Below are 27,500 nucleotides of genomic sequence, written 5' to 3'. Positions count from 1 at the left end.
CACTCACACACTCACACACGACACCACACACACACCACACCACACACACACCACACACACACACACCTGAAACTTTTGACTCACACACACACACACACACACACAACACACACACTCACACCACACACACCAACACAGACACTCACACACACACACACACACACACAACTCACACACACCTGACACAGTACATCTCACATCACACCACACACACACACACACACCACACACACACACACCACCTGAACACAGACACTCAGCGGTCACACACACCACCAACACACACACTACACACACACCTTATCACACACCACCACTGAACACACCAGACACACACTGAACACACACACAACATGACACAGACACACACACCACAACACCACACACACACACAACCACACACACACCTGAACACACACCACACCTGCACAACACCACACACGCCGGACATACACACACACACAACACACACACTGAACACAGACACTCACCACAACACAACACACCACCTCTACACACACACACACACACACACACACACACACCTGACCACACACACACCTGACACACACACACACACACCACACACAACACACTCACACACCACACACACACCCACACACACACACCACACACACTCACCACACACCACCACACACACCTATAACACACACACACACACACACAGAGACACACACACACACACACTGAACTGACTGAAGGAGTGGAAAGTTTAGGAACAGACTGCTGGTTTAACTGAGTCGTTTATGATGGAACCGCTCCGATTGATTCAACCTCAAAAAAGCATGTATAGTGAAACCGAGCTTTTCAAAACTATAATGTTAAACCATTGCATTACAAAGAGTCATTGTTCCGAAGCACTCCAATCAGATCGCAATTCATTTGCTTCAATCGGGACTTCGGAGCAGGTTCGCGAATCGTTTGGTTTAGATAGGAACTCAGCAGGTTGGTGAAACATTTGATTCAGATTGAAACTTTATAGTGCAAGCTCACAAATCTTTTGATTCAGATCGAAACTAACTGGGTTCATGAATCCTTTGATTCAGATCGGGATTTCAGCGTGTGTTCATGAATCATTTCAGATCGGGACTTTGAAGTGCATATTGTGAATCTTGTTTTTTTTGTTTTTACCTTGTAAAAACACATCAAACCGTCGAGGCAGTACAGTTATAAAAACAACACAGAAGAAAAAACACAAAGAGAAAGTGTACACAGATACAGAATTTACACGTAGGATGAATATAGAGATGCAGTTTTCACTGCTTTGGGATTAACAGAACTTTGATCATGAATAAAGAAAAGAGAGGTTTAGAGCCAGTACATTTTTGTCCATGTATGTAAAATTCAGCTAGCAGGAAACAAATTAATTAGGTAAAATTTTCCTACACTCCAAAAACTGTTGTGTTGTTTACTTTACCTTATATCTGATTTAAACATACTGGATGGCTAGTTGTTTTTCTTAACGTTTATTGAGTTAATTCTATAATAACACAACCAGTTGGGTTAGATTATTAAATTGAAGTTAATATATCTGTGCGCACTCCTCATCTTCATCATGTAGTCTTCACTCGTGCACGTGAGAGAAAAACAGAGACATGGTATAATTTAAAGGTAATAACACATGCATCAGTTTCTTCATTCTATAATTCTGTATTCTGTAATATTTTTCACAAATCAAGAAATCTCTGAACACAAGTCTGCGCAGACTGGGAATGCTATTTTCTCAGATAAGCAGCAGGTAGTGTTAATGTCAGTCAGTTTGAGAGATGTGGTGTTGCTGATGTACTGACACGATTCTCTTGACATCTCCAGCTAAACTTCTGGAAGAGCGTAAGTTCCTCACCTGCTGTGCTGAAGGATGCTTGCTGTGAACTGAGCTTGTTATGTCCTTTGCGTATGCTAGGGTTTTATTGCTGTGTTGCAGTGTTTGCATGCTGTTCGTACGCACGACACCTCCTCCACATCTCACACACACACAAAAACACAACATATATATATACACAAAAAAGAGCTTTAGAGCACATTCTGCAGCAGAATATTGTTGTGCGGTGTTATCATGTTTTGCATGTCGATGGATCCTGTGTGTGTGTGTGTTTGTCTCTGATTGGCTGTAACTGAACTCCCCGTGTCATGTGACCCTCAGTGCCGCAGCCTCCCACAATCACCCATCAGTCGCCGAAGGACTACATCGTAGATCCGCGCGAGAACATCGTCATCCACTGCGAGGCCAAAGGGAAACCGCATCCCAGGTGAGAACCCTGTCTGATCTTCATTTCATTCATCATACTGTGACCAGCTGTTGACTCTTATTAAAGGGAGAGTTCACACACATTCTGTCCTCATTACTCATGCTCATGTCGTTCCAAACCTGTATGAGTTTCTTTCTTCTGTTCAACACAAAACAAGTTATTTTGAAGAATAATGACAACCAAACAGCTGACGGTAGCCATTGACCTCCATAGTATGGAAAAAATTACTGTTGAAGTCAATGGCTACCTTCAACATTCTTTCATGTTCAACAGAAGAAAGAAACACAAAAAGGTTTGAAACAAAATGAGAGTGAGTGAATGATGACAGGATTTTATTTTTGGGTGAACTATCTAGTGTTGCTGAAAAAAAAAGGAGACTGAAATGTAGTTTTAAAAAAAACAAACTTTACCAAAACCTCTGTTTATGCCCATCAAAAAAAAGAGGGGACATTTTTTTTTATAGATTTTTAAAAGCAAGCCTCCATAATCTTTCCAGATGGAATTTTTATTAGGAATTATTAGTTTTAAATAAAAGCTTCTTGTTTTACCCTTAGTCGTTATGGAAATGATGGTAATTTATATGATAAATATAATAAATCGATAAACTAGACCATGCATGTGACTTCACACTCTGCTATAATCCTGATGAAATGACAACAAAGTAGATCAGTAATCACAAATATAACTGTTAACCATCATGCAGCATGACTAAATGTGACTAAAAAGCAAAACTTATAATGCTAAAATATGATTGTAAAATATAAAAATATAATATTTATGTTTTTATTGACTGAAACAAGACTAAAAATGTCCAGTCTTTTGTTGAAAAAACATGACAAGGTGGACTAAGTATTTGACGTTTGACCAAATTAACCCCTGATTTGCTGTTCCCCTCACCCTCAGCTTCTCCTGGACCAGGAACGGGATGCATTTGGACATCGATAAGGATCCTAAAGTCCTGATGAAGCCCCACTCAGGGACGCTGGTGATGGACATCAGCGGAGGAGAGCGGGCCGAGGCGTACGAGGGCGTCTATCAGTGCTCCGCTCACAACGAGCTCGGCACCGCCGTCTCCAACAGCATCATCATCCGCCAGTCCAGTACGTCACATCAGTCACAGCTCAGCTTCCACACTCTCATCTGCCTCTGTTTAACCCTGCCCTCTCTGACTCTTCTGTGTCGTAAGACATTCTCAGCATCCTCAGACATCTGATATTCGGAGGTAAATCATCATTTTACTACTATGAATCATGCGGCGGCTCAGTCCTGCAGACGGATCCTCGTAGTCACTCAGTGTTTAGATCTCTCTCCTCAACACTCTCCGCTTGAAAAACCTGAGTTTAAAGGGATAGTTCACCCAAAAATGAACATGTGCTGATAATTTAGTTGACTTTTTTCTTCAGTAGTACAATAAAGATTTTTTTGCTGAAATCTTGGCCTTTGGGGATTCATTTAATGCCAGTCAATAGGTACCGGCACCTTGAAAGTAAAACAACAAAACATATCAGACACAGAATTGGCTTCTTATGATCTATCGAGGTCTTATGAAGCAAAGCAATCAGTCTGTGCAAGAAACTGAACATCATTTACAACATTATTACTATAATCCAGCGCCTCAGACACATGATCCGGAGGGACGTCCGGTTCACCAACGAATCATTTTTTTGAATCAGTTCTTGTTGGTGAACTAGTTGAACCAGTTCATCAAACCGGACTGAACCGCCCGAAAACACAGATCTACAAATCTCACTTTTGTAATAATGTTTAGTTTCTTGCACAGACTAATCGTTTCACTTCATAAGACCTCAATAGATCGTCAGGAGCCACATTTATTCATTCTTTGTTGCCTGATATGTTTTTTTTAGCTTTTTTGTTTTTAATCTTAAAGTGACGATAACTGCTGACTTGCATTTTATGAATCAAAGACCACGGTTTCAGCTGAAAATCTTCTTTGCTGTTCTACTGAAGGAAAGGTCAGCTTCATTCTGAATGGCCTGAGGGTAAATGAACACTGAATGAACTGTCCCTTTAAGCTTCACCTTCACAGCTGTGTTGAGTCATGAGATCATTCCTGTTTCTGCAGGATCTCCTCTGTGGTCTAAAGAGAGAATCAGTCCAATCATTGCACAGAAGGGACAGTCTTTGATTCTGCACTGCCGCCCCCCCGCCGGCCTCCCGCCGCCCATCATATTCTGGATGGACAACAGTAAGCCAAATTAAAATTCACCCTGTTCCCTACATTCAACATACATATCATAAATCAAAAATAAACCGTTTTGATCTCGTAATGTTGAATTAAACTGGATCTTCAGTGCTGTATGCTGGTCTTCTCCAATCATTTAGTGCTAAACCACTATACTCCGCCCCTGCTAGAGTGCCACGCCCACTTTATTATGACTTTCATAACAATAATGAAACGATTACAGACTTTTGTGTCAGCAGAAACCTGCAGGATTCACAAAAATCGTCTTACCGTAAGAAACTTCTCAAGATAAATTCATACATCATTTATCCATCCATACATACAGCAATAGCATGAAAACTACAAGCCTGTACACTTCATAAGTACAACTATATACATATTATACAAAAGTATATATCAAAAATATTATGGTCAAAAACATTACATAAGCATCAAGGATTATTATTTAACATAATCCTTTTGTTTATATTTTTGCATAATATTTGTATTATTCATGATTGTTAGTGTGCAGACAGTTTTATTAGATGCATAAACGGTAAAAACTTTTCTGTCCCTGTTTATGACACTGATGACAATGTTGAATCAAAAACATTTGTACTGTTGTGAGACTTTTTTTTGCAACTTTTTTTTGGCTCTTAGGAAAGTGTTTTTTTTTGTCAACTTTTTAACTAATATGCGTGAGCTCCGGCTCCTTTGGTTGAAGTCTTGTATTTTTGGCTTATTCATTTAAAAATATTTCTTTTTCCAACTGAGATATGTTCTTCTGCTTACTTCCAAATTCTTACGAACTCTTCCTAAGTACAAGGGTTGAAAAGAAGCTCGCTAATATTTTCTTAAAATTGTTTAGAAGAAAATTTATGATTGTATGGCGTTTGAGACTTGCTGAGCATTAAATACACCTCAAAGGCTTGCTCAACGTCTTGCACACACATTTACTGCTGGCAGTAAGAGCTTTAGTGAGTTTTGTTCAGTGAATCCTGATAAAAAAAAAGGGATTTTGAAATATCTCTCCGTTCTCTCCGTAAGTTGTTGATGCTTTAACAGAGTTTTTGTTGATTTCTCTGCAAGGGTTTGACATTGTGTGTGTGTGTGTGTGTGTGTGTGTGTGTGCAGATTTCCAGCGTCTGCCGCAGAGCCGGCGTGTTCACACTCCTGTCTGTGTGTGTGTGTGTGTGTGTGTGTGTGTGTGTGCAGATTTCCAGCGTCTGCCGCAGAGCCGGCGTGTGTCTCAGGCTCTGAACGGAGATCTCTACTTCTCCAACGTCCAGCCGGAGGACTCCAGGAGCGACTACATCTGCTACGCCCGCTTCCCGCACCGCGACCATCCAGCAGAAGCAGCCCATCAGCGTCCCCGCGTTTGCTCGAGACAGGTGAGTCTGTGAATGACACTCTGTTTGAGCGGAGACGTTCATCACACTAATGCACTGAGAAACAAAGAGAGCTCTGAGTCGTGAATGCCAGCTGTGAGACTCTTCTTGTCTGCATGTCTTTGATTGTGTTGTTGTTCTGTTGTGTTTCAGTGGATTCACTCAATGACACACTGGCAGATTATTTCAATGACACTGATTTGTTTAGTGGTGAGTGATGGCGCCCCCTAGTGACCCTCCTTTAACCAACCCCTCGTCCTGCCGGTTAACCAGCACCCGGTTTACTCTAACCTCACCCGTACTCCCTCATTCACACACAAACCCGTCTTTTATTAAAGCCCTGGTTTCCTGCACTAATCGATCTCAGATCCTTACTCGATCAAATCTTCTGCTTTAGACACTCGATGAACTTATTTCAGTCTTTGGGAGGTTTGTCTTCCTCCGTTCTATAATCATCATCTCATCCTGAACTCGGTCTCTTCATCTTCCTGATTTCTGTTATTCCTGTGTTGCTCTGCATCTAGTTCTTCTAGACCTTCTCTTCATTTTAATTCAGTTCATTTCACGTTTATTTGTACATTTATTCAATTCCAAAAGTATCAGTAAATCTTTGATTTAATCTTTTCAGTTAATTAAACAAAATCACCCACAACGCCATAGTAACATTAAACCCTTTGATTTAATAAAAACTTCACACTAACACTCTTTAACACAACTAAATTCTTTTATTTAATCATTTGATCACCTCCATTGTTACTTTTTTCTATTCGCTCAGCGCAGGTTTGTGTATTTTCTTGTAGTTGACATAGGAGTAATTGATAGAATTGTCACCTCAGGTTTTAAATGAAAAAAACGAGTTGTGGAGACTGTTGGGCAATATTACACCTCGAAAACTGAGAGCCCCCCCAGATCCGTAAGGCCTACAAATAGATCATTCCATTAAGAATAGAACCTATGCTGAAAGGATGGGGGTGATGGGTGGGGGTAGGGGGGGGTAGGGGGGTGGGGGTAGGGGGGTGGGGGTGGGGGGTGGGGGGTGTGGGGGGGAGGGGGTGGGGGGTGTGTGGGGGTGAGGGGGTGGGGTGGGGGGTGGGGGTGGGGGTGTGGTGTGTGTGTGGTGTGTGTGGGGGTGGTGTGTGTGTGAGGGTGTGGTGTGTGGTGGTGTGTGTGTGGTCGGTGTGTTTGATGGTGTGTGTGTGTTGTGTGGGAGTGGGGTGTGTGTGTGTGTGTGTGTGTGTGTGTGTGTGTGTGTGGGGTGTGTGAGTGTGTGTGTATGTGTGTCGGTGTGGGGGGTGTGTGTGGGTGTGTGTGTGTGTGTGTGTGTGTGTGTGTGTGTGTGTTGCAGTGTGTGTGGAGCAGGAATCTGACTGGGGGTGCATGTGCATTGTCTTTCAACAGAGGGTAAAACCATTCCAAGGCAGGGAGTGACAGAGCCCGCCTCATGGTGGTTCCCAGCTTAGTCTGGTCAGCTCTCAAATGGTTTCTGATAGGAGGAGGTTCCTAAGATAGGCAGTGCTTCGCTGACTAGGCCTGTGATTCAAATTTGGTTTTAAAGATTGCGCAATATGTTTTTTTATTTTTATTTTATTACATTATGATTCCATAGCTCAGTACTGTAGTCATGGTGGCACAAATGGGTTCGATTCCCAAGGAAAGGCATGAGCCTTCTGAAAGGCAGTGCATCTTTTAAACAGGGTATTTTCTTGTCTTGACCTGTATGTCCCTCATTTTCGCCGTATTCGCAGTAAGAGAATATTCCCCCACCTCCTGCGGTCCCGTGGGTTAAAACTACAACGGTGAGATTCCCACGGACTCGAGCGTCCTTCCTGAACTTCAATAATACTCCTGCGGATCACGATAGTGTCGGGAGGTGGACGCTGGAGAATCATCGCTGCATCGCAAGAACAGTCGCACGGCTCAGTATCATCACCACCATCAAGTTTATCCCGTTAACGTGTGAGCACACAGTCCTGTCCAATACACTCCACAGACAGTCCTGATTCAAATCAAAGCTCTGAGCTGTATTTCTCAACATCATCACTTAAATTCCTGCTAATCACATTTGGAGAATGTTAAACTCACGTCAGACTTTTTGACATCTGGATATTTTTCACTGAAGACAGCCAGTCGTATCTATATTGATGCTTTCTGAGAATTGTTTACTCTTGCTCACAAAACCAACCGATATCTAAATTCCTCTTAATTTACTTTAAGTATATTTAAGTATCTTAATTTAACAAAACTGATATTTAAATCTCTCAATAAAACAATATTTACATAATTTAACTAAACAGACTTATATTTAAATACCTTAAAAGAATGAAATGAACCGATATTTAAATATCTAAATTTAACAAAAATGACTGAGATTTAAATATTAAATAGAAGCTAAGAAAACTAAGAAATAAAGCAATCAACAGTTGACACTAAAAACAACAAAAATTTACACATAACTAAATAACAAAAAGAAGCTAAGAAAACTAAGAAATAAAGCAATCAACAGTTGACAGTTATAACATGTTTCTAGATTATCATGCCGGGCCATAGGTGTTGGACGAAAAAGAGGAGGGGGGGGGAAAAACAAAAAAAAAAAAAACAGTCACTGAAGGCTGTTGTGTTGATTGGCAGCCGGCTCCGTTGGAACTTGAAAAAGTGTGGATCAGCGCTCCCAGGAAATCTGGTTCTGGCTCCGAAGGAGATGGGCATCATCACGTGCCGGGCCGCAGGACACCCCAAACCCAGCAAGTCCGCTGGCGGTGAATGGTCTGCCCATCCAGGGTCCAGTGGACTGTGTGTGTGTGTGTGTGTTTGTGTGTGTGAGGCTGCTTCAGCGCTGTGTGTGTGTGACGCTGTGTTGTTGGTGACAGATGCTCCTAAAGACCCCAGCAGGAGTGTGGAAGGAGACACCCTCATATTCTCCGAGGTCCAGACGGGCTCCAGCGCCGTTTACCAGTGTAACGCCTCCAACCAGTACGGATACTTGCTGTCCAACGCATTCGTCAACGTACTGGGTGAGAAAATAATAAACATCTAATTCATGCTTCATCCCAAAAAAGACTATATATTAGGAATAAAGCCTGAAGTGTTTAGAACTGTCAAGGTTTGCTGCTTTCTGACATTATTTTCATGACAACAAAGCACATAAACAGCAGTCCTGATTAGTCATATCTGAAAAAAATCATGAATTTACTGTCCTAAAATATTGATGAAATATTGAATGTGTCCCTGCAGCACAGAAGCAGTCATCAGTAGCACAGGGATATTTGTAGCAATAGACAACAATACATTGTATGAGTCACAATTATACATTTCTCTTTTATGACAAAAATCATTAGGATATTAAGGAAAGATCATGTTCCATGAAGATATTTAGTAAAATTCCTACCGTAAATATATCAAAACTTAATTTCTGATTAGTAATATGCAATGCTAAGGACTTCATTTGAACAACTAAAAATATTATAATCTCCATTTGTTTTGTTTTTTTTTTTGCACTTTCAGATAGTTGTATATAGTTATATATGATTGTGTATAGTTAATAGCTGTATCTCAGACAAATATTGTCCTCCTAACAAACCATACATCAATGGAAAGATTATTTATTCAGGTTTCAGATGATGTATAAATCTCAATTCAAAAATATTGACCCTTATGACTGGTTTTGTGCTCCAGGGTCACAAATATAAAGTAAAAGTGTAAGTGATGATCATGTGATGTTGTTTGTGTTCCAGCGGAGCCGCCCAGAGTCCTGACGCTGCCTAATATAGTCTATCAGGTCATTATGAACAAACCCGCGCTGCTGGAGTGTGTGACGTTCGGCTCGCCCGTCCCCACCATCACATGGTGAGAGAGTGTGTGTGTGTGTGTGAGACTGTTTACTGGAGAGATTCATTTTAATCAGCCTTCATTAGAGAACTGCAGGCCTGATTCTGCTGCAGTGCATTGTGGGCCGTCTCTCATGATTTATTTTGACTGTGGAAATTGTGTACTGCAAATTTGAGGCCAGTTGTTATCAGTCTGTCCATACACAAACCACAGTGCATGATGGGATTGTCTTCACCAGGTTTAAGGACAGCCGCTCCAGCATGTTGGAGGGAAATGCTTATGTCTTCCATGAGAACGGAACGCTGGAGATCCACATGTCTCACCCCTCGAACAGCGGGAAATACACCTGCGTGGCCAGGAACAGCCTCGGCCTCTCGGAGAACCACGTCTACCTGGAGGTCAAAGGTGAGCCCCTACATCACCGTTCAGTCCTCTAAATCAGAGCTTTTCAAACCGGAACTGTGGAAAAACTAATAATAATAATAAAAATGATTTAAATAAATGTAAAAAATAATTAAATATTAAAAACAATTATTTAAATAAATCAATTATAAAAGTGGACTAAAAAAATATAAAAAAGATTAATAAAAATGGTCAGAATGTCAGACATTTGAAAAAGTAATTCATGCATTCGTCACATCTAGATTAGACTGTTGCAGCTCGCTGTTCTATGAGATAAATCAGTCTTCCGTGGAGCGACTGCAACTGGTTCAAAATGCAGCACATAACTGCTATTCTGACCACATTACAGAGGCTACCTGTTAAACTTAGAGTGGAATACAACATTTTAACATCGGTTTTAAAGCACTTCACAATCTTGCACCAGCCTACCTCACACAAATCAATGAGACCACTCAGATCCAGATTCTTAGGAGCTTTATCAATTCCTAGGTCCAGATTAAAACACTGTGACGATTGAGCTTTTGTAATTGTTGTCCTACACTCTGGAACAATCTTCCGGTTTCCATCCGATCGACTACTTCTTTATCTACTAAAGATATGCTTAAATCTCATCTCCTTGATCGATTTGTGGCAAGTCAATGAAGTGTTTTTGTATTTATCTTTTGGGATCATCATTATTTTTAATTATTAGTTAATTATCTAGCTCTGCTGTTTTGTTGTCTATTTTTGCTATGTAAAGCACTTTGGTCAACTCTAAGTTGTGTTTAAATGTGCTATATATATAAAAGATAAAATAAAAAGATAAAAAATAAATATTTAAAAACAGTGATTTTAATAAAGAAATGATAAAATATTATTAAACGAACTAAATAAGTAAAACAATTATTAAAATAAATAAAAAAAAATATAACTTGTATAGCTTAACACATTATACAATATTATTTAAATAAACAATACAATTATTTATATAAATACATCATTATTGATGATTTAAATAAATCAATGATAAAAAAAATGATATAAATAAATAATGATGTAAGATGAAAATAAACAAATAAATAAATAATGTAACAATATAAACTTTCCAATATAAACTTTATTTTTCCAAATAATATTTTACACATTAATTTTTCCACAGCATAATTTTAGTTTAGTTTAGTTTAGTTAATTTTAGTTTTTATACATGAAAATATATTTTTAAATTTCAGGTTGGGGATAATTATATTTGGGGATGCGTGGCATCTTAAAGATTGAAAACCTCTAAATAACTCTGTCTAACCAAGAGAAATTATAGTGAGTTGTGAGAGTGTTTCAGTGTGTGCTCCTGCTGCACTTTTAAAACGAACAGACCTGGATATTGGTCTTAATGGCTTCACTATCCCATCATGCATCGTGTTTAGAGGCTCCAGGCCTTAGCTTGCATGTTTTTCACTTTTTAAATGGCACTTAAGAGCGTCTCTGAAGAGCACAACAGGAAGTATGCTATATTAAGAGCATTAGCAAACGATGGATGGGTGGATCATTAGACCTGATGAGAGATGGAAACTCACGATGCTAGCTGCTTTGTGTGATGTTATCAGGGTCCAAACCTCTGGTTTGACTGGATGAGAATGTGCTGAGGTTTGCTCATCCGTAGCGTCTCTCTCTTCAGAGCCCACCAGGATCCTGAGGCCGCCGGAGTACCGGGTGGTCCAGAGGAACCGGGACGTGGTGTTCGAGTGTAAAGCCAAGCACGACCCGTCCCTCGTGCCCACCATGACCTGGCTGAAGGACGACAGGGAGCTGCCTGATGATGAGAGGTTTGAGAACCACACAATCACACACTGTCTGGTCATGTCATAATCTGATGATGGTTTCACCTCTCAGCTCATCATTTGTAACCTCGTCAAATACTGAGTACAGTCGTTATGTTCTGGGTGAAAATTACTGATCGATACAATCCACCAAAAATTACACTATGAAATAAATCTGGTTATAACTTTTAGCACTAATACTTTCCACACATTATTTTATTTTAGTTGATTTTTTTAAATGCATTAAAGTTTTTAAACTTTTTTCATAAGCTGTGAATATTATAACTCATATGTGAACCATTTCCTAATATTTGCAAGACATTTTAAACAGAACAAGTGTGGAAAAGTTCTGTGTGCTTCCTTTAGTAGAGTGTGGCGCTCGCAGCAGCAAGAATATGGGTTTGATTTCCAGCAAACTGAACATGCATAAACGGATAATAAATACATGCACATTTAGTTTTAAGGATGAAGGCATCTGCCAATTCATTTTTTTTAAAAAAATGTTTCATGGTTTTTTTTTTTTGTTTTTTTTTTTTTTGCGTTTGCATTTAAACCATGAAATATCCGGGTCATAATCATATTATACATTCCATTCACACATTCCACAACATTTCAGAGTGTTGAAACTGTGCTGGTATGTTTATGAGTCAAAATGAGAAAAAGTCTGAACATTTCAAGAAAGGCATAAAAAGTTAACCAGTATTTCTATCGGGTCAAACTGACCCTGAACAAACAGTAATATATGTGGGTTAAAGTCATCTCATACTATATCCCAGAGATGAGCAGTGAAATGTTTAATATTTCTGTCTTTTAAACACTTTAGGTGAGTAACAGTTTGAGTAGATGTTGTAGAAATTATGAGAATCACTGACAGGTGAAGTCTGCAGGTTTTAGCTGTCATTAGCGTTTGAGTGTCTGCTGATGAAGCATCTGTGAAGCATCAGCACTAATGTACTGTGGGCAGCCGGTCTGAGGGTTTTGTGTCTGATAACAGGTTTAGAGTGGACTCGGACAGTCTGACCATCACAGATGTCACAGAGAGCGACGCGGGGAGGTACACGTGTATCATGAACACCACGCTGGACCAGGACTCGGCCAGCGCTCAGCTCACGGTGGTCGGTGAGTGTTTGTGTGCTACACCCAGTGTCTCTCTAGATTCATTCAGATACAAGGGATTTTATTGACAGAAAACCAACTAACATAATAATAATAAGAAGAAGAAGAAGATTAAGTTAAATAGATAAATAGATAAATAAAAATTGATTTAAATAAATATAAAATTATTTAAATAAGTAAATAAAAAATTACAATTCAAATAGAAAAAAAAATTAATAATAGAGAAAACAATAGAAAAAAAGTAAAGTAAATAATACAATTATTTAAATAAAAAAAACCTTTTAAATAAATAAATATTTGTTATAAACAATATTTTAAAATATTAACAGAAAATCCAACTAAAAACAAGATTAAACTATCTAAATAAATAACAATTGATTGAATAAAATAGTAAAATCAATGATTTAAATAACAAGCAGTTGATTGAAATCAATAACTAAAATATAAATGCAATTTAAAAATATATGAATAAAAATTCAAATAAATGATTAAAAGCAAATAAACATTGACAGAATAGTGCATTTTAGAATTATTTTACCTAGAAGTGTGTAATTGTCTGTAAATTAACACATCTCTTCCTCACTCCTCTAACCCCTCCCACTCAGAGGCCCCGCCCACTCCTGCGGTAATCTATGGTAAACACACAGCACATCACATCCCATAATGCCGTGGGCTTGTGTGTGGTGAGGTTCATGGAGCATGCTGTTGTTTGATCACATTGATCTGTCTTCTGATTTGCTTTGGAGTCGTTCTGTTGAGTTCCACATGAAGGCGTCTGTAGAGTTTGCATGACTCATCACGTGAATGTGCTTTATTTTGTGCGTGTGCAGACATGCAGCTGATGATGTCATCACGCAGCATGTGCTTGTCTGATCATGTGATCACGAGTTGATGAATTGGTTCATGTTTGTGATGACAAAAGCACTTAGCCCTGCATGCTGTCATTAAAAAAGCAAAGTGTAAATCCAGGACTCTTTTATCTGAGATCAACAAACTTGTCAAAGCACTATCTCTACAGACATGTTTTCTACAGTAAATTTACAGTATGTATGTTACGGAGAGACACAGACGAGAGGCGTGTGGATCCATTTGCAAAGCTTTATTCTTAAACATGGTCAAAACAGGCAAGGGTCAGACAATGGTTCACAGGTATGTCGAGGGCAAGACAGGAGTAATCCAAAGCAGGCATGGTCGATCGGTGGCTAACAGTATCCGGAGGGCTTGACAAGAGGGGTAATCCGACAACATGAGCAATAGTCCAGGCGAGGTGCAAACACAGTTCGAAACAGCAACGCAAAGGGTAATTCCAAAACAGGCTATAAACTTCAGGACAGGCAAAGATCAGACAAAACGAGATAACAGGCAAGAATCAAGACACAGGTAAGCAGACTAAGAACAAGGGTATACTAGATTAAGGAATTTAGAATGGCTCCGTAAAGTAGCTATCACACGATGAGCGATAAATGCTAAACAATACTCTGCCGTGAGCGAGAGGAAGTCCATGGCTAATAAAGTGTGTCTCATTGGATGCATCTGTGTGTGTGTAATCAGTGAAATGGATTATGGGAAATGCAGTCCAGGGTAATGTGTAACAGTCTGTGTGGTGTGAGAATCAAAAAAATGGGAGAGCGACCTCTGGTGGCAATCGGCCGGAAGGTCAAGGACCGGATTTGTGACAACCTATTTTTCTCTTCATTTGCTTCCCCAGAATTCTCTACTTCCCTGCTAGACTTTTTACACACTAATACATCTGAGATTGAATAGCTGATAATTAAATCAAATTCTGTAGTTGTGTTGATATTGGATCAACTCAAGATTGATCCAATACCAACACACACAGTCAAAATCATTCAGCCTTAACTTTTTTATCTGCCATCCACACGACAAACAGATCCCTTGCTACTGGACTAAAAATAACTGCTGTAACCTCAGTGCTTGATAACACAGCCCTGAGTAACTCTAGACCCGTCTCCAACCTCCCCTTCATGTCTATTAGATGTATATGAAAAGGGACAAATTTGTCTCATTTGGACAAACCCAATCTGCAAGCCATTTGAGTCTGGTTTTCGTCCTCTCCACAGGACAGATACTGCTCTTTTAAGTGTAGTAAATGACCTCTGATTCTGGTGCCCTCATCCTTCTGCTCCTCTGATCTGAGTGCAGCTTTTGATACTGATTGCCATTCAGTATTCTATCTCGACTATCTGTTATCAGCAGATCTCGTTTCCCGTGGTGTACCTCAAGGTTCGGTTCTCAGTCCACTTCTGTTCTAATCTAATCTGTATGCTTCCTCTTGGTCAGATCATTCAGCCTCATGGCCTGAACCTCCATGTTTATGCTGATGATACACAAATCTATCCTACTGTACAGCCCAATTCTGTTTTTTCTCCCATTTCCATGACTTCCTGCCTATGAGATCACAAACCATGGATGCTGAAAACTTCTTAAAACTGAATTCTGACAAAGCAGAAATCCTTTTAGTAGGCCCTTAATCCCTAAATTCTTCACCCATTGTATGGAATCTTGGGGTATTATTTGATTCCAATATTTAAACCTTCACGAAGTCACAAATTATGCCGAAAAATCTTGTTTTTCTACCATGCAAAAATTTAACCTTGCGAAATCACAAAGATGCCGAACTATTGCTTTAACCCTTTGCAGTATTGTACTCGCTTTGTTTTTGTGCCAACCCACTAATGCCCTTAATTGCTTGCAACTAATTCAAAACTCTGCTGCACGTGCCCTTACATTGAAAAATAAATCAGCTCACATCACTCCCGTCCTTCAGCAATGCACTGGCTCCTATTCTTTCTTGTCCTAGATTAGGACCTTCATATCTTACAGAATAAATATGCCCTTGCGTCCCTCCCTGCACTCTTAGATCTAGTTCTGAGAATTAGTTTGAATTACCCAAGTTGTTGGTAGGGTTTTCAGCATTTCAGCTCCTAAGATTGAAATAAGCTGACTGAAAACCTCTGTGCCGTCTCCTCACTCCAGACCTTTAAGACTGAGCTAAATTCACAATATGTTTTATTGATTGTTTCTTTTCGGTTTTCATTTTGGTTATTGTCTTGTATGTTATATGATCACTGTCTGACTGCCTGTTCACAGTGTTGTCTTGATTTATATAACTATATTATTTGTATCATGCAAAGTGTCCTTGGGTTCTCAGAGGCAATATAGAAATAAGATGTATTACTATATTATTATTTATTAGTGTTATTTTACTCTACAGAGCAGCCGGGAGTGCCAACCGATCTGGAGCTGACAGATCAGGAAGCGAGAAGCATTCAGCTCACCTGGATACCTGGAGATGAACACAACAGCCCTATCAAGAGTACGACACACACACACACCTGTGTGCATGCTTTTAAAGTTCTTTACATTTCTGTTGGGTGTAAGGAAGCTTTCTGAATGACCTTGTGTTCTTGCCGCGTCAGAGTTCCTGATCCAGTATGAGGATGCTCTCCATCAGAGCGGCGTGTGGCACAATCTGACGGAGGTTCCTGGAACCAAGACCACGGCTCACCTGAAGCTCTCTCCGTACGTCCACTACAGCTTCAGAGTGCTGGCGCTCAATGAAGTGGGCTTCAGCCGTCCCAGCATGCCCTCACGCCAGTACAGGACCAGCCCCGCAGGTACGGCACACGCGTGTTCATGCTCACACAAGTGTTCATCCGCTCATCTCTAATATGTCTCTAATACTTACAGCTCCTGACGAGAACCCCACTGAGGTCAAAGGTCACGGCACCGAACACAATAATCTGGTCATCACGTGGAAGGTGAGACACTGATTATTAATAAGCACCTCATATGATGATATAAACAATGTTAACCCATGATGTTCATTGGAGCCCTATGAATACCCTTTTATTTTTTCCTCAGTTTTTGTTTCAAATTAATTTTGTTGAAATAAATTTATTTTCTTAATTGAAATTGATTTAACTACATCAATAGTGAATTAATAGCACTTTATCAACTTTATCAATTCCAATTTTTTTAATTCCTTTTTTGTTTTCAAACAAAGTGGCACAACAAAGGTTTACTGTCAAAATTAAAACATGGCGTAAAATCATGACATTCCTGAAAAAAAATAATTGTAATTATTTTATTCTTATTATTATTATCATTAATTTCAGAAGTACATAATTTATTCACGTTAAACCAGTTTTTTATGTGTATCTGATGATAGTTTTCTCAAACGAATGGCTCTGTGGAGATGAAGTTCATGTGTGTATAAGCCGTTCTGTTGGATGCATGTAAACACATTTGTTTTTGTGTTCATGCTTGTGTATGTGTTTGTGTTGGGCAGCCGCTGACGCCTCTGCAGGCCAATGGTCCCGGCCTGCAGTATAAGGTCATGTGGCGTCAGCAGGACATGGAGAAGGACTGGACGTCAGTCAGCGTGGCTAACGTCTCTAAGTTTGTTGTTTCGGGGACGCCCACGTTTGTGCCCTACGAGGTGTCGGTTCAGGCGGTGAATGATTACGGTCCTGGACCCAAACCTGGCGCTGTGATCGGATACTCCGGAGAGGACTGTGAGTGACGATTTTAGCAGTTCAAACACCGTTATACGCCTGTCTAGTGGAACGCTGCTGATCCCACAATGCACCTGTGCAGTTCCGTCGGCAGCTCCGGGTGACGTGCGGGTCCTGGTGCTGAACAGCACGCTGGCTGAGGTGCGCTGGAGCCCCGTTTCGCCCGAATCCGTGCGCGGGCGACTGCAGGGCTATAAGGTACAGATCTCCCTCTCGTCATGTGACCTGTCGATATTCAAATTCAGATACTCATGATTAATCAAAGGTTATTTCTAAACATAATTATGAAAAACAAGATAATCAGTGTAAAATGATAATTGAACCACATTGTGTTTCTCAATTCTCAAATTATTATTAATGTTATTCATTTATCTAATTTAAATTTATTTTACATTTATTTTTGTTTGTTTTTTTAGTTGATTTATATGTCTATTATAGATTTAGTTAATATTTTAACCTCAACACTTTGAAACTTTATATTTATTATGTTTTCTGTTTAAAGATTTAGTATTTTTGTCATTTTTACTAGTTTCTGTGTTTTTATGTCTATTTATTTTTATTACATTTTAGATTGTTTATTTATTTTTAGTTATTGTTGTACTTTAACTTAAACTAAGCAAAAAATGTGAAATGTTAGCTTGACAGCTAGCTGAAATAGTTAATCTCTTTCATATTTTATTTCATTTAAGTTGGTTTATTTTATTTCAAGTAATGAAATTGTTTTTTTGTTTTAGTTTTATTTAGCCATAATAACCCTGATCCACTGTTTAAAATTCAATAAATGCATGACTTTTCCAAAGTCACTGAATAATCATCTCAGTACTGACCAAAATAATCATGATTGTGATTTTTGCGGTAATTGAGCAGCTGTAATTCACTTCACATTTACAAAATTTACATAAAAATAAAATACATACAACTAAGTCTAATGACACACTCTTTAGGAGACAAATGGACAAATAAAAACATGAAAACCATCTCATTATTCATCACGCTCAGACTAGTGCATGCTGGGAGGATATGGAGAGTAGGTGGATGGGAGAAAGCCTTTAACAGAGGTTGTGTGTGTGCAGGTGCATTACCATCGAGAGCACAGTTTACACCGACACAACTCTCATCACGGCAAACAGAGGACTGAGATCTTCAGCCCCAACAAAACCAGCGGGAAACTGCCTGACCTGCTGCCGTACAGCGTCTACAGCCTGGAGGTGACGGCCTTCAACAGCCGAGGAGAAGGTCCCTCCAGCGTCCCGCAGCGCTTCGAGACGCCTGAAGGCAGTAAGAGCAGCGGCAATGTTTCTACAACACCCAGCAGAGGACATGCTCAAAACTGTCAGCAGTGACACATTAAGGGACTTTTCCATTAAGGGCTAATATTTAAATCCATTTCCAGAGGCATTTTGACCTTTATAAAGGCAACTTTTCTAGCCTTTTTAAATGCATGTGTCCCCATGCATTTACATTTAAATTTTTGTTGAATACACGTAATAAGAATAAGGCATTAAAGGGCTGTTACCAATCAAGTTAAATCAGACAAAATCCATCTTTGCACTCCAGGGGCCGCACAGAATCTGCATCTGAAGTATTTAGCATTTAGATTGATCTTTACAATGGCATAAATAATGTTCTAAATACAAAATATATTAAATATAGAAAATAAAATTATATGAAATATGAAACTGAATCCATCAGTAGGTGGCAACAAGTCACTGTCTTAATGAGTGAGTGAGTCATTGATTGATTGATTCATTCATTCATTCAACTGATTCCTTCAAACAGCTGATTCATTCAAGAATGAAGCAAGTGACTTAATGAATAAGTTACTGAATCATGCACTGTTTCATTCAAGAAAAAAACACCACTGTGTTGACTGGAGATGCAAACCTTCTGTTTGATAATATTGTGTTTAAAATGTGCGTCATTAATTGTCAGCTTAAACTATGACTATGTTTCAATCTATTTATTTATTAATCATATACCACTTGATAAAGTATTAAAAAAAATTGACTTTTTGACCCAAAGCTGAACAGAAGGCTGCACAGGTGCTACTATCATTTAACACGGACGCTGTGTGTTTGTGTTCCAGTTCCAGGCACGCCGTCCTTCTTCAAGGTTTCTGCTTTAGATCTGGACTCTCTGACGCTGGAATGGGGTCCACCTCACGAGAGGAACGGCCGTCTGTCCGGCTACACCTTTAAATATCAGACCGGTGAGAAAACCTGTACAGCGTCACTGCGTTTATTGCTTTAAGACCCGTTCACACCAGGAACCGTAACTACACTGCCTGCCAATGAGAAAGACACACAACCTAATGTTGATCTGATGGTGTTTCCACAAGAGCATCACAACATTTATCTCCATCAAGAGTTTCATTCATTTTTTGAGTTGAAAAAGTTTTAGTATAACTTTTTGAGTTGCATTAATTTTGAATTTCTTGTACTGAAAATAGTAGACATGTTTGTCTAAGGAATGAAAAGTTGCACTCTGCATTAGTTTGGATTAAAATAATAGTTCTTAAAATAATTGTTCTGATTGAAGTGATATGGTTCCTCTGTTATATATCGTCAGTAGTAGAGTGAACTTCAATATTCTCATAGAGTTAAAACTTCATAGTTATTGTTTTTGGTGTGAATGTGCCTTTATGATTTAAAGTTTTAAAAAAAGGAAGTTTCCAGAATCTCTGCTATATTTTGAAGCTACTTTAAATGTGGTACTGTTTTCATGTGTACACCGTATGTGTATATTTGAGTGTTCGTCCTTGTTCATGTTGCTTGAGTCAGTTTGAAGCAGTGAACAGAACAAATGGTCTGTAAGCGTAGCTTATGATTGGGTAAAATAACATGACACCGCCCCTTTCCGCTCCTGTCCCGCCTCCAGTCGACAGCAAAAATGATTTAGGTCTGCTAGAGGAGCTGGATCTGCCGTCCAATCAGAGCAGCCTTACGCTGCACAACCTCCCTCACAGCACACGCTACAAGTTTTATATCAGTGCCAGAACGCAGAGAGGAGCCGGTCCCACGCTCACCGAGGAGGCCGTCACCGTCCTAGACAGAGGTACGTACACTAGATAGGGCGCACAGCTGTTTCTGTAGTGTGTGTCAGTTTTATGTGTTTTCTGTTTACTTTTCTACTTCGACTTGTCTTTTGAATGTCTCATGTTTGTGGGTCTGTGTAAGACAGTAGAGTCTCCTCATACCTGCTTAGTTTATGACAGAAACGAGCCGCGTGTTGTCTGTGTTCATAGTGTTTACAGCAGTATTGATGTTCATATGTAGATTCTGTTCATATGTACCTGCAATCAGTGAAATATACAGTCTGTCAGCTGTGTTTTAGAGTGAATCGCGGCACTGTGTTTGTTTACACGCAAGCAGCTCTAGTGTTCTCAGCGTCTCGGTTTTAAGTAAATGCAGCGAACTCAATCTCTGCACGTGCTGTGAGTTTAACATGCATTTGGGAACACAGCATGCACCAGTAATGCTTTATTTGCACATTGGCATAACAGATGATTACAGCATTTCAGTAGATTTGCAATAAGACACATTTGTAAACCTGTCTTCCAGCATTTTTGTACCAAAATAAAAGCTAGATGGTTCTTGCTAGTGAAGAAATTGATTTTGTTACTAAGTAAAATAACATATACTTGTACAAATTTTATTTTATTTTACAGTGCAATTGTATAACAATTTTCATTTATTTATGTCTTGGAGATCATAATAATAATAATTAACAAAAAAGTTAATAAAATAATAATAATAATAATTATTATTATTATTATTATCATCATTATTATTGATGTAACACCATCCTGCATCAAATTTGCTGAATGAAATCCAATACTTGTTTCTTAATATTGGGTGTCATTTTCGAAAATAGTGTCTGTTTTGCTCTTTCACGTCACACTTTCTCTCTATATTTGATGCATTTTTGTAGCATTTTTACCATCTGTGCGTTGAAGATGTCTTGTTTTCTCCCTCAGTCAGCAGAAAAACACCACAAACACATGGCTCCTTTCCGAATCTGATCAAGATTTCAACTGTTTGATCAATTCTCAGCATATTTTCACATGTATGACATTCTTAAGGTCAGAATTATGGCCAGTGACACAAGCAAATGCAAACATGAATCAGGTGTTTTACTGCATCCACACAGAGACAGAAAAAAGAGAGAAATTTTGTGAAAAAAGTTTTATTTTGTAAAGTTCTTTGACATTAAAATGAGTATTTGAACATATTTGTTTCACTCAATTGCAAATTTTAAGTTAAATAATACATTTTCAGTATTTCTTTTTGTCAAACTTTTGGCATTTGACTGTTTTTGTTATGATTTTGTTTTGTTTGATAAGTGCATTAAAGCTGATTGAAAGATTTTCATTTTTATTTTGTGAAAAAAAAAATATATATATTAGTATTTTTTTACTCTGCATCATCAAATTAGGCAATATTAAGCTTTTTTATGCAAATTAGCAAAATTTTGATTCAAGATGTAGGACTGTGCTGTTAGTATATCACAAAATTTATAAACTATTGCTTGGCTTCCCAAAAATGCTTATCTCACTAAATCTGCGAGACACACTGTACAGCATGTGTTTTCCTTCATGTTCTAGCTCTGATTTTTTTATTTTTCATTTTTATAAACAAGAATAAACAGTTCTTCTCCCCTACTGTAGTGACATCATCACTAGCCCCGCCTCTACACGCTAATGTTCCGTATCATTACGCTGCTCCTCGTGCTGCTCATGTCAGTGCATTGTTGTCACTGTGATGGGCTGATGATGTTTCTTTCTCTCTCTCAGCGCTGTCGGTCACTCCTGCATTTGGGAACGTCAGTTCATCTGTGAGCGAGGACGGAGCTCTAATCAGTTGGGAATACTGGGGCCCAGAGAAACACCTTTATGTTGAATATATTATAGACAACAGTAAGAATCCTGCATGCGTGTGTCGTGAGGATGATGATGATAAATGCTGAACATATACATTCCCATGAGTAGAGCTCCTGTAGTAACTAATACACAGTCATCTACCCCGCTGAACAGATCAACCTCCACACTAGTTAGTACTGGTGGTGACCCGTCTGTTCAGCAGGGTACACTGCAAAAAATAATGTTCTTACCTGGAAGTTTGTCTTGTTTTCCAGTATAAATATCTAAACATTCCTATATCAAGAAGCATATTAGGTAGATATAAAGTCTTGTCTGAGAAATTGATCAAAATTAAGTCAAGTCAAGTCATCTTTATTTATATAGCGCTTTAAACAAAAAAGATTGTGTCAAAGTAACTGAACAACATTAATAGGAACTGAAACAAACATTACACTAATGCAAAATGACAGTTTTTAAAGGCAGTTCATCATTGAATTCAGTGTGATGTCCCCCCAAGGCAGCTAGTTCAGTTTACATAGTAAAAAAATCAAGTCACGATTTGTAAAACATGAACCATCTGGGCTTACCATATCCTGGTGAAGTGACCCTCAGTGAACCTTTGACTGATACAAAAAAAAATCTAAAAAACTACAGGTGAATAGGGTAAAAAAAAATCTAGCTAACATAAACATTTCCACAAAATCTGAACACTGGATAAAGCTAGGTTAAAAATATCTAAATATGCACTAATTTGCAAACATTTCCACAAAATCTGAACACTGGATAAAGCTAGGTTAAAAATTATTGTTTGATTTTGTTGACATATAAGGTTTTTACAAAGGGGATTTTCGACTTCTCTTTTTTATCACTCAATAAATCATAAAAAAACAAATACATTTGCACTACGTTTTAAGAATAAACTCTTGTATAAATTGGTGTAAATGAAATATGAACAAACCCCTCGGTAAAAACCTTAAGAATATAGAGAGTAATAAAACTCTAAGTTTTGGTGTATGTCAGTGCTGCTGAAGTGGAAAAACAAACTCACAATCTTTAAATGTAGGCATTTTCACCATGTTTTTAGTAATAAAATGGTGTATAAATCAGTGTGAATAAAATATGAACAAACCCCTCACTAAAAACCTTCAGAATATACAGAGGAATAAAACTCTAAGTTTTGGTGTCTGTCAGATCCATAAAATGTATAAATCGCTGTGAATGAAATATGAACAAACCGCTCAGTAAAATCCTTCAGAATAAAACTAATAAAACGTTATATAAATCAGTTTAAATGAAAAATCAATATAACACAAACCCCTCAGTAAAATCCTTCAGAATATAGAGAGTAATAAAACTCTAAGTTTTGGTGTATGTCAGTGCTGCTGAAGTGGAGAAACAAACTCATGACTTTAAATATGTGCATTTTTACCATGTTTTTAACAAATAAAATGTTGTATAAATCAGTGTGAACAAAATATGAACAAATCCCTCAGTAAAAATGTTCAGAATATAGAGAGGAATAAAACTCAATAAAATATTAAAATAAAATAAACACTTACATGTGCATCTGGACATTTTCCTTCTACTAGTCTGAAAAAATTGACCAGTGCATGAAAAAACAAGGGTTTTGCCTGCAGTGTCTCACCTAAAAACAACAACAACAAAAAAGTACAGAATGGGTTAGAAACTCCTGTCTTCCCTTTGAATTAAGTTTATTTTTCTGACCTCATTGGCAGATTTTTTTTTCTTGTTTGAAGTATAAACGCACTTCATTTTGATAACATCTTAAAACCCTTCATATACTGTATCTTATATACTGGAAAACAAGACAAAGCCACTGAGGAAGAACATGAGTTTTTGCAGGGTAGTTCACCAAAGGGTCATAACAGTTTAGTTGTTTTGTAGATTATTGGAGAGCTGTAGTAGGTGGGTAGTCAGAATTAACTCCAGATTGACAGCAGGTGTCTAGAGCTAACTTACCCGTATTTGATTGTGAGGACGCTGAAGTGCTTCCTGTTGTGCTGGAAACCCTCAGGTGATCAAGACTGGCAGAAAGAGAAGGTCAACGGCTCTCAGTTCCACGTTCTTAAGGGTTTGAAGAAAGGTTTGGCCTACAAGGTGCGTGTGGTGGCCCGGGGTCATGATGACCGAGCGGTCCATCACTCTGAGGAGCTGTTGGTTAAGGTCCCAGGTGAGGCTTCATCTCAGCCTCAAGGCCTTGTGGGATATTAGACAGCTGTGATGCATGACGGTCATTGTGTTGAGATGTTGAAGCGCATGACGCACGTCTGTATGTCCTGCACGAGTCCGTCTGTGCTCATAATGTGGCTCAGTTGTTATTGTTTATTGATTGATTAGCATGATTGTATCCCATAATCAATGCGAACTGCATGTGCGATTTTCTTATTCAGTATTTTTGAGTTGTTTTCCAGTACACCTATCTCAACATTCTTAAATTTACTTGAGATGCAAAATTAAGACTTTAAAATTGCATCAAAATTGAGTTTATGCTGAAAGAAGAACAAAATTTATCTGAATTTCTGCATTGTGTCTCGTGTAAATGTATCTTGATTTGAGAAAGTTCAGATATTTGTACTGGAAAACAAGACAGATACACTGATGAAGAACATTATTTCTGCAGTGCCGGTCGAGTTTCCCTCTCCGTGTTTGTCTCTCATGACTGTGTTCATGGCGTCTGATCTTCTGTGACTCGTTGGATCGAGCTGTTTAAAGTTGAAGATCTGCTCACTTCTCATGCTCTTCCTCCTCCTCCTCTTCCTCAGCGATGGTGAGTCCGCAGGTGGACATCGCCACTCAGGGCTGGTTCATCGGTCTGATGTCGGCCATCGCTCTGCTCATCCTCATCCTGCTCATCATCTGCTTCATCAAGAGGAACAAAGGTGGCAAATATCCAGGTGAGCAGTATTTTATCACTGATATACTATTATAGTCTTTATTGTTATACTTTCTGTTTTCACTTTGATTTTAGTTAAAGTGTTTGTAGGCTTATTGTACTTTTAGCAGTTTTTTTTTTTTGTGTGATTTTATTTTATTTTTTAGTTTTTTTTACATAACAAAAATAAACCACTAAAAACAACTTATAAAACAAGGAACACACACTGTCAGCACTGCTTATACATATTGTAAGTATCCTCATGACAATATAAAAATTGAGTAAAATGCAGTTTTTTAACAATATTTATAGTTTTTTAGAAAACAACACTTGATATCTTCTGTCATTTTGTTCCTCCACTGAAAGTATCATGACTTAAGAATGTTCAGATATTTGCACTGGGAAACAAGTCAAAAGAGCATGTGTAACCTACATGTTAACTCTATTTCTCATGAGTGAATGTTTTGTTGTTTCAATGATAAATGCCAGTGTGTGACTCTGATGTTTGTCTCAGTTAAAGAGAAGGAAGATGCTCATGGAGACCCGGAGATCCAGCCCATGAAGGAGGATGATATCACGTTTGGAGAGTACAGGTGAGAGCGCTCTGACCCGACCCTTGACCTCTGACCCCTCAGGAGACTGACCCCACCGCACCAAACCCACCGATCTGAGATGGAGATCGGAGAACTTCTCCACAACGTCACCTTCATCTTCTCCTCCGATGGATCTGATCCGGTCTGCTCTGCTGCTGGTGGTCTGATGCAGATCCTGCGGGACTCGATCATGTTCTCGTCTCCAGAATGATCGGCATCAGTGAACTTGATCCAGCAGCGTATTTACTGTATCAGAATATAGTTCTGCATCCTTCTCTTCCTTGATCCAGAATAATCCTGCAGATGTTAGTTTCATATAATGATGCCCGATCTGAACTGAAGCTGCTGGTTTGCCATTTAAAGTCTATTCCTGTGTTATTCTGCACGTGTGCAGGAGAGAGATAAATGAACACACTTTTCTCCTGTATAGCAATATTCTTTTATATTCCCTGCTTTATTAAATGATTTTCTTTTTATGATTTCGGACAGTATTGCAGATGTTGATCTGTCCTCAGCATACAGTGTTCCTCATAACGCTGGTAAATGATGTGAATCTGACAGCTGCTCTTCACTTGACACAAACGGCATTTTAGTCAAAAATATTTACATTAAATATTTAGAATTTACAATATAAATAAATGAAATTGTTACATTAATATCCCCTGAGATTTTAAATTAATATTTCAAGTGAAAATATTTTCAGATTGTCTTGTAAATTAAAAAGTAATACATTACTTTACTAGTTATTTAAAAAAAAAAAATAATATTACTAAACAACTTTTACTTACAATTAATTAAAAACAACAAACAATCATAAAAAACAATTACCTACAATGAAATCCAAGTAAACCAACGTTTGCCAAATGTAAATGCAAAATATGAGTGTGATTACAGGATCGTACAATCCTTGAATGATAACGCTATCCGAAACAAACTCGCACACAACAAAAAAAAAAACTCTCGTATAACAGATTACACACATCCTCTCAAAAAAAACACATACATCATAACATCCTCACTGCCCTAACTAATTATGTGATGTTTAGTAGCTCTGAATCACATCTGCTGTGACGCTCGCGCAGACTGAGTCACGATTAGGAGTCGCTGGCGTTCGTTCCTCCCGTCTCGTTAAGTGCCGGTCGAATGTGGAAAGGTAAGCAGGAATCTGCATGCGAGAGGAGAAAAACACAACCATTCCAGGATCACACTTCACGTGAACCGCTAGCACACGTCATCGCCAGACTGAGAACATCCGTGAATCACGGACAGAGAAAGGGGCCGTTCACACAGAATGCGTCTTGCCATTCCAATGTGTTAATTTTTCATTGTTTTTCTATGTAAACATGTTCTAGATAGACGTGTATGACTATTGCACTCACATCTTGCATTTTTAAGATGCCATGTAAAATTTCAACTTTTACATGCAGTGCAACTCATTAATGTCAATTCCAAAACAGTGGACCAATCAGAACACCTTGAAGGCGGGGCAAGCGTTGCAAGTTTTTGTTTACTGTAGAAAGTTGGCATGGCAACTATTTTTATTTCCATTATTGTGTCACATCTCAAAAGCATGTCTCAATCCCATTCGCACTTGATCCAAATTCAAAATTGAACGGCCCCTAACAGTGCTGTATGCTCAAAG

At 38.6% G+C, this 27,500-nt stretch overlaps 1 protein-coding gene across 1 annotated transcript in view; it reads left to right on the top strand.

Moving 5' to 3' along the window:
* Nucleotides 1-1,811: 1,811 nt before the first annotated feature.
* LOC109055558 (neuronal cell adhesion molecule) overlaps nucleotides 1,812-27,500 on the top strand; it is a 26,687-nt gene continuing 998 nt past the window's right edge. Inside the window, 27 exon segments of the mRNA XM_042752781.1 lie at nucleotides 1,812-1,851; nucleotides 2,165-2,270; nucleotides 3,174-3,370; nucleotides 4,354-4,476; nucleotides 5,668-5,788; nucleotides 5,790-5,824; nucleotides 5,982-6,050; nucleotides 8,513-8,589; nucleotides 8,591-8,618; nucleotides 8,708-8,851; nucleotides 9,572-9,683; nucleotides 9,904-10,070; nucleotides 11,719-11,866; nucleotides 12,855-12,979; nucleotides 13,582-13,611; nucleotides 16,212-16,313; nucleotides 16,417-16,614; nucleotides 16,688-16,758; nucleotides 17,289-17,514; nucleotides 17,597-17,712; nucleotides 18,588-18,792; nucleotides 19,601-19,723; nucleotides 20,392-20,568; nucleotides 22,307-22,429; nucleotides 24,408-24,563; nucleotides 25,156-25,287; nucleotides 25,780-25,858. Of these exon segments, the coding sequence (XP_042608715.1) occupies nucleotides 3,196-3,370; nucleotides 4,354-4,476; nucleotides 5,668-5,788; nucleotides 5,790-5,824; nucleotides 5,982-6,050; nucleotides 8,513-8,589; nucleotides 8,591-8,618; nucleotides 8,708-8,851; nucleotides 9,572-9,683; nucleotides 9,904-10,070; nucleotides 11,719-11,866; nucleotides 12,855-12,979; nucleotides 13,582-13,611; nucleotides 16,212-16,313; nucleotides 16,417-16,614; nucleotides 16,688-16,758; nucleotides 17,289-17,514; nucleotides 17,597-17,712; nucleotides 18,588-18,792; nucleotides 19,601-19,723; nucleotides 20,392-20,568; nucleotides 22,307-22,429; nucleotides 24,408-24,563; nucleotides 25,156-25,287; nucleotides 25,780-25,858 (3,062 nt within the window). The 5' untranslated portion in view covers nucleotides 1,812-1,851; nucleotides 2,165-2,270; nucleotides 3,174-3,195.

The sequence above is a fragment of the Cyprinus carpio genome, chromosome B25, assembly GCF_018340385.1.
Source record: "Cyprinus carpio isolate SPL01 chromosome B25, ASM1834038v1, whole genome shotgun sequence".
NCBI classification, from domain to species: domain Eukaryota; kingdom Metazoa; phylum Chordata; class Actinopteri; order Cypriniformes; family Cyprinidae; genus Cyprinus; species Cyprinus carpio.
This window is presented reverse-complemented; position numbering and strand designations above follow the sequence as displayed.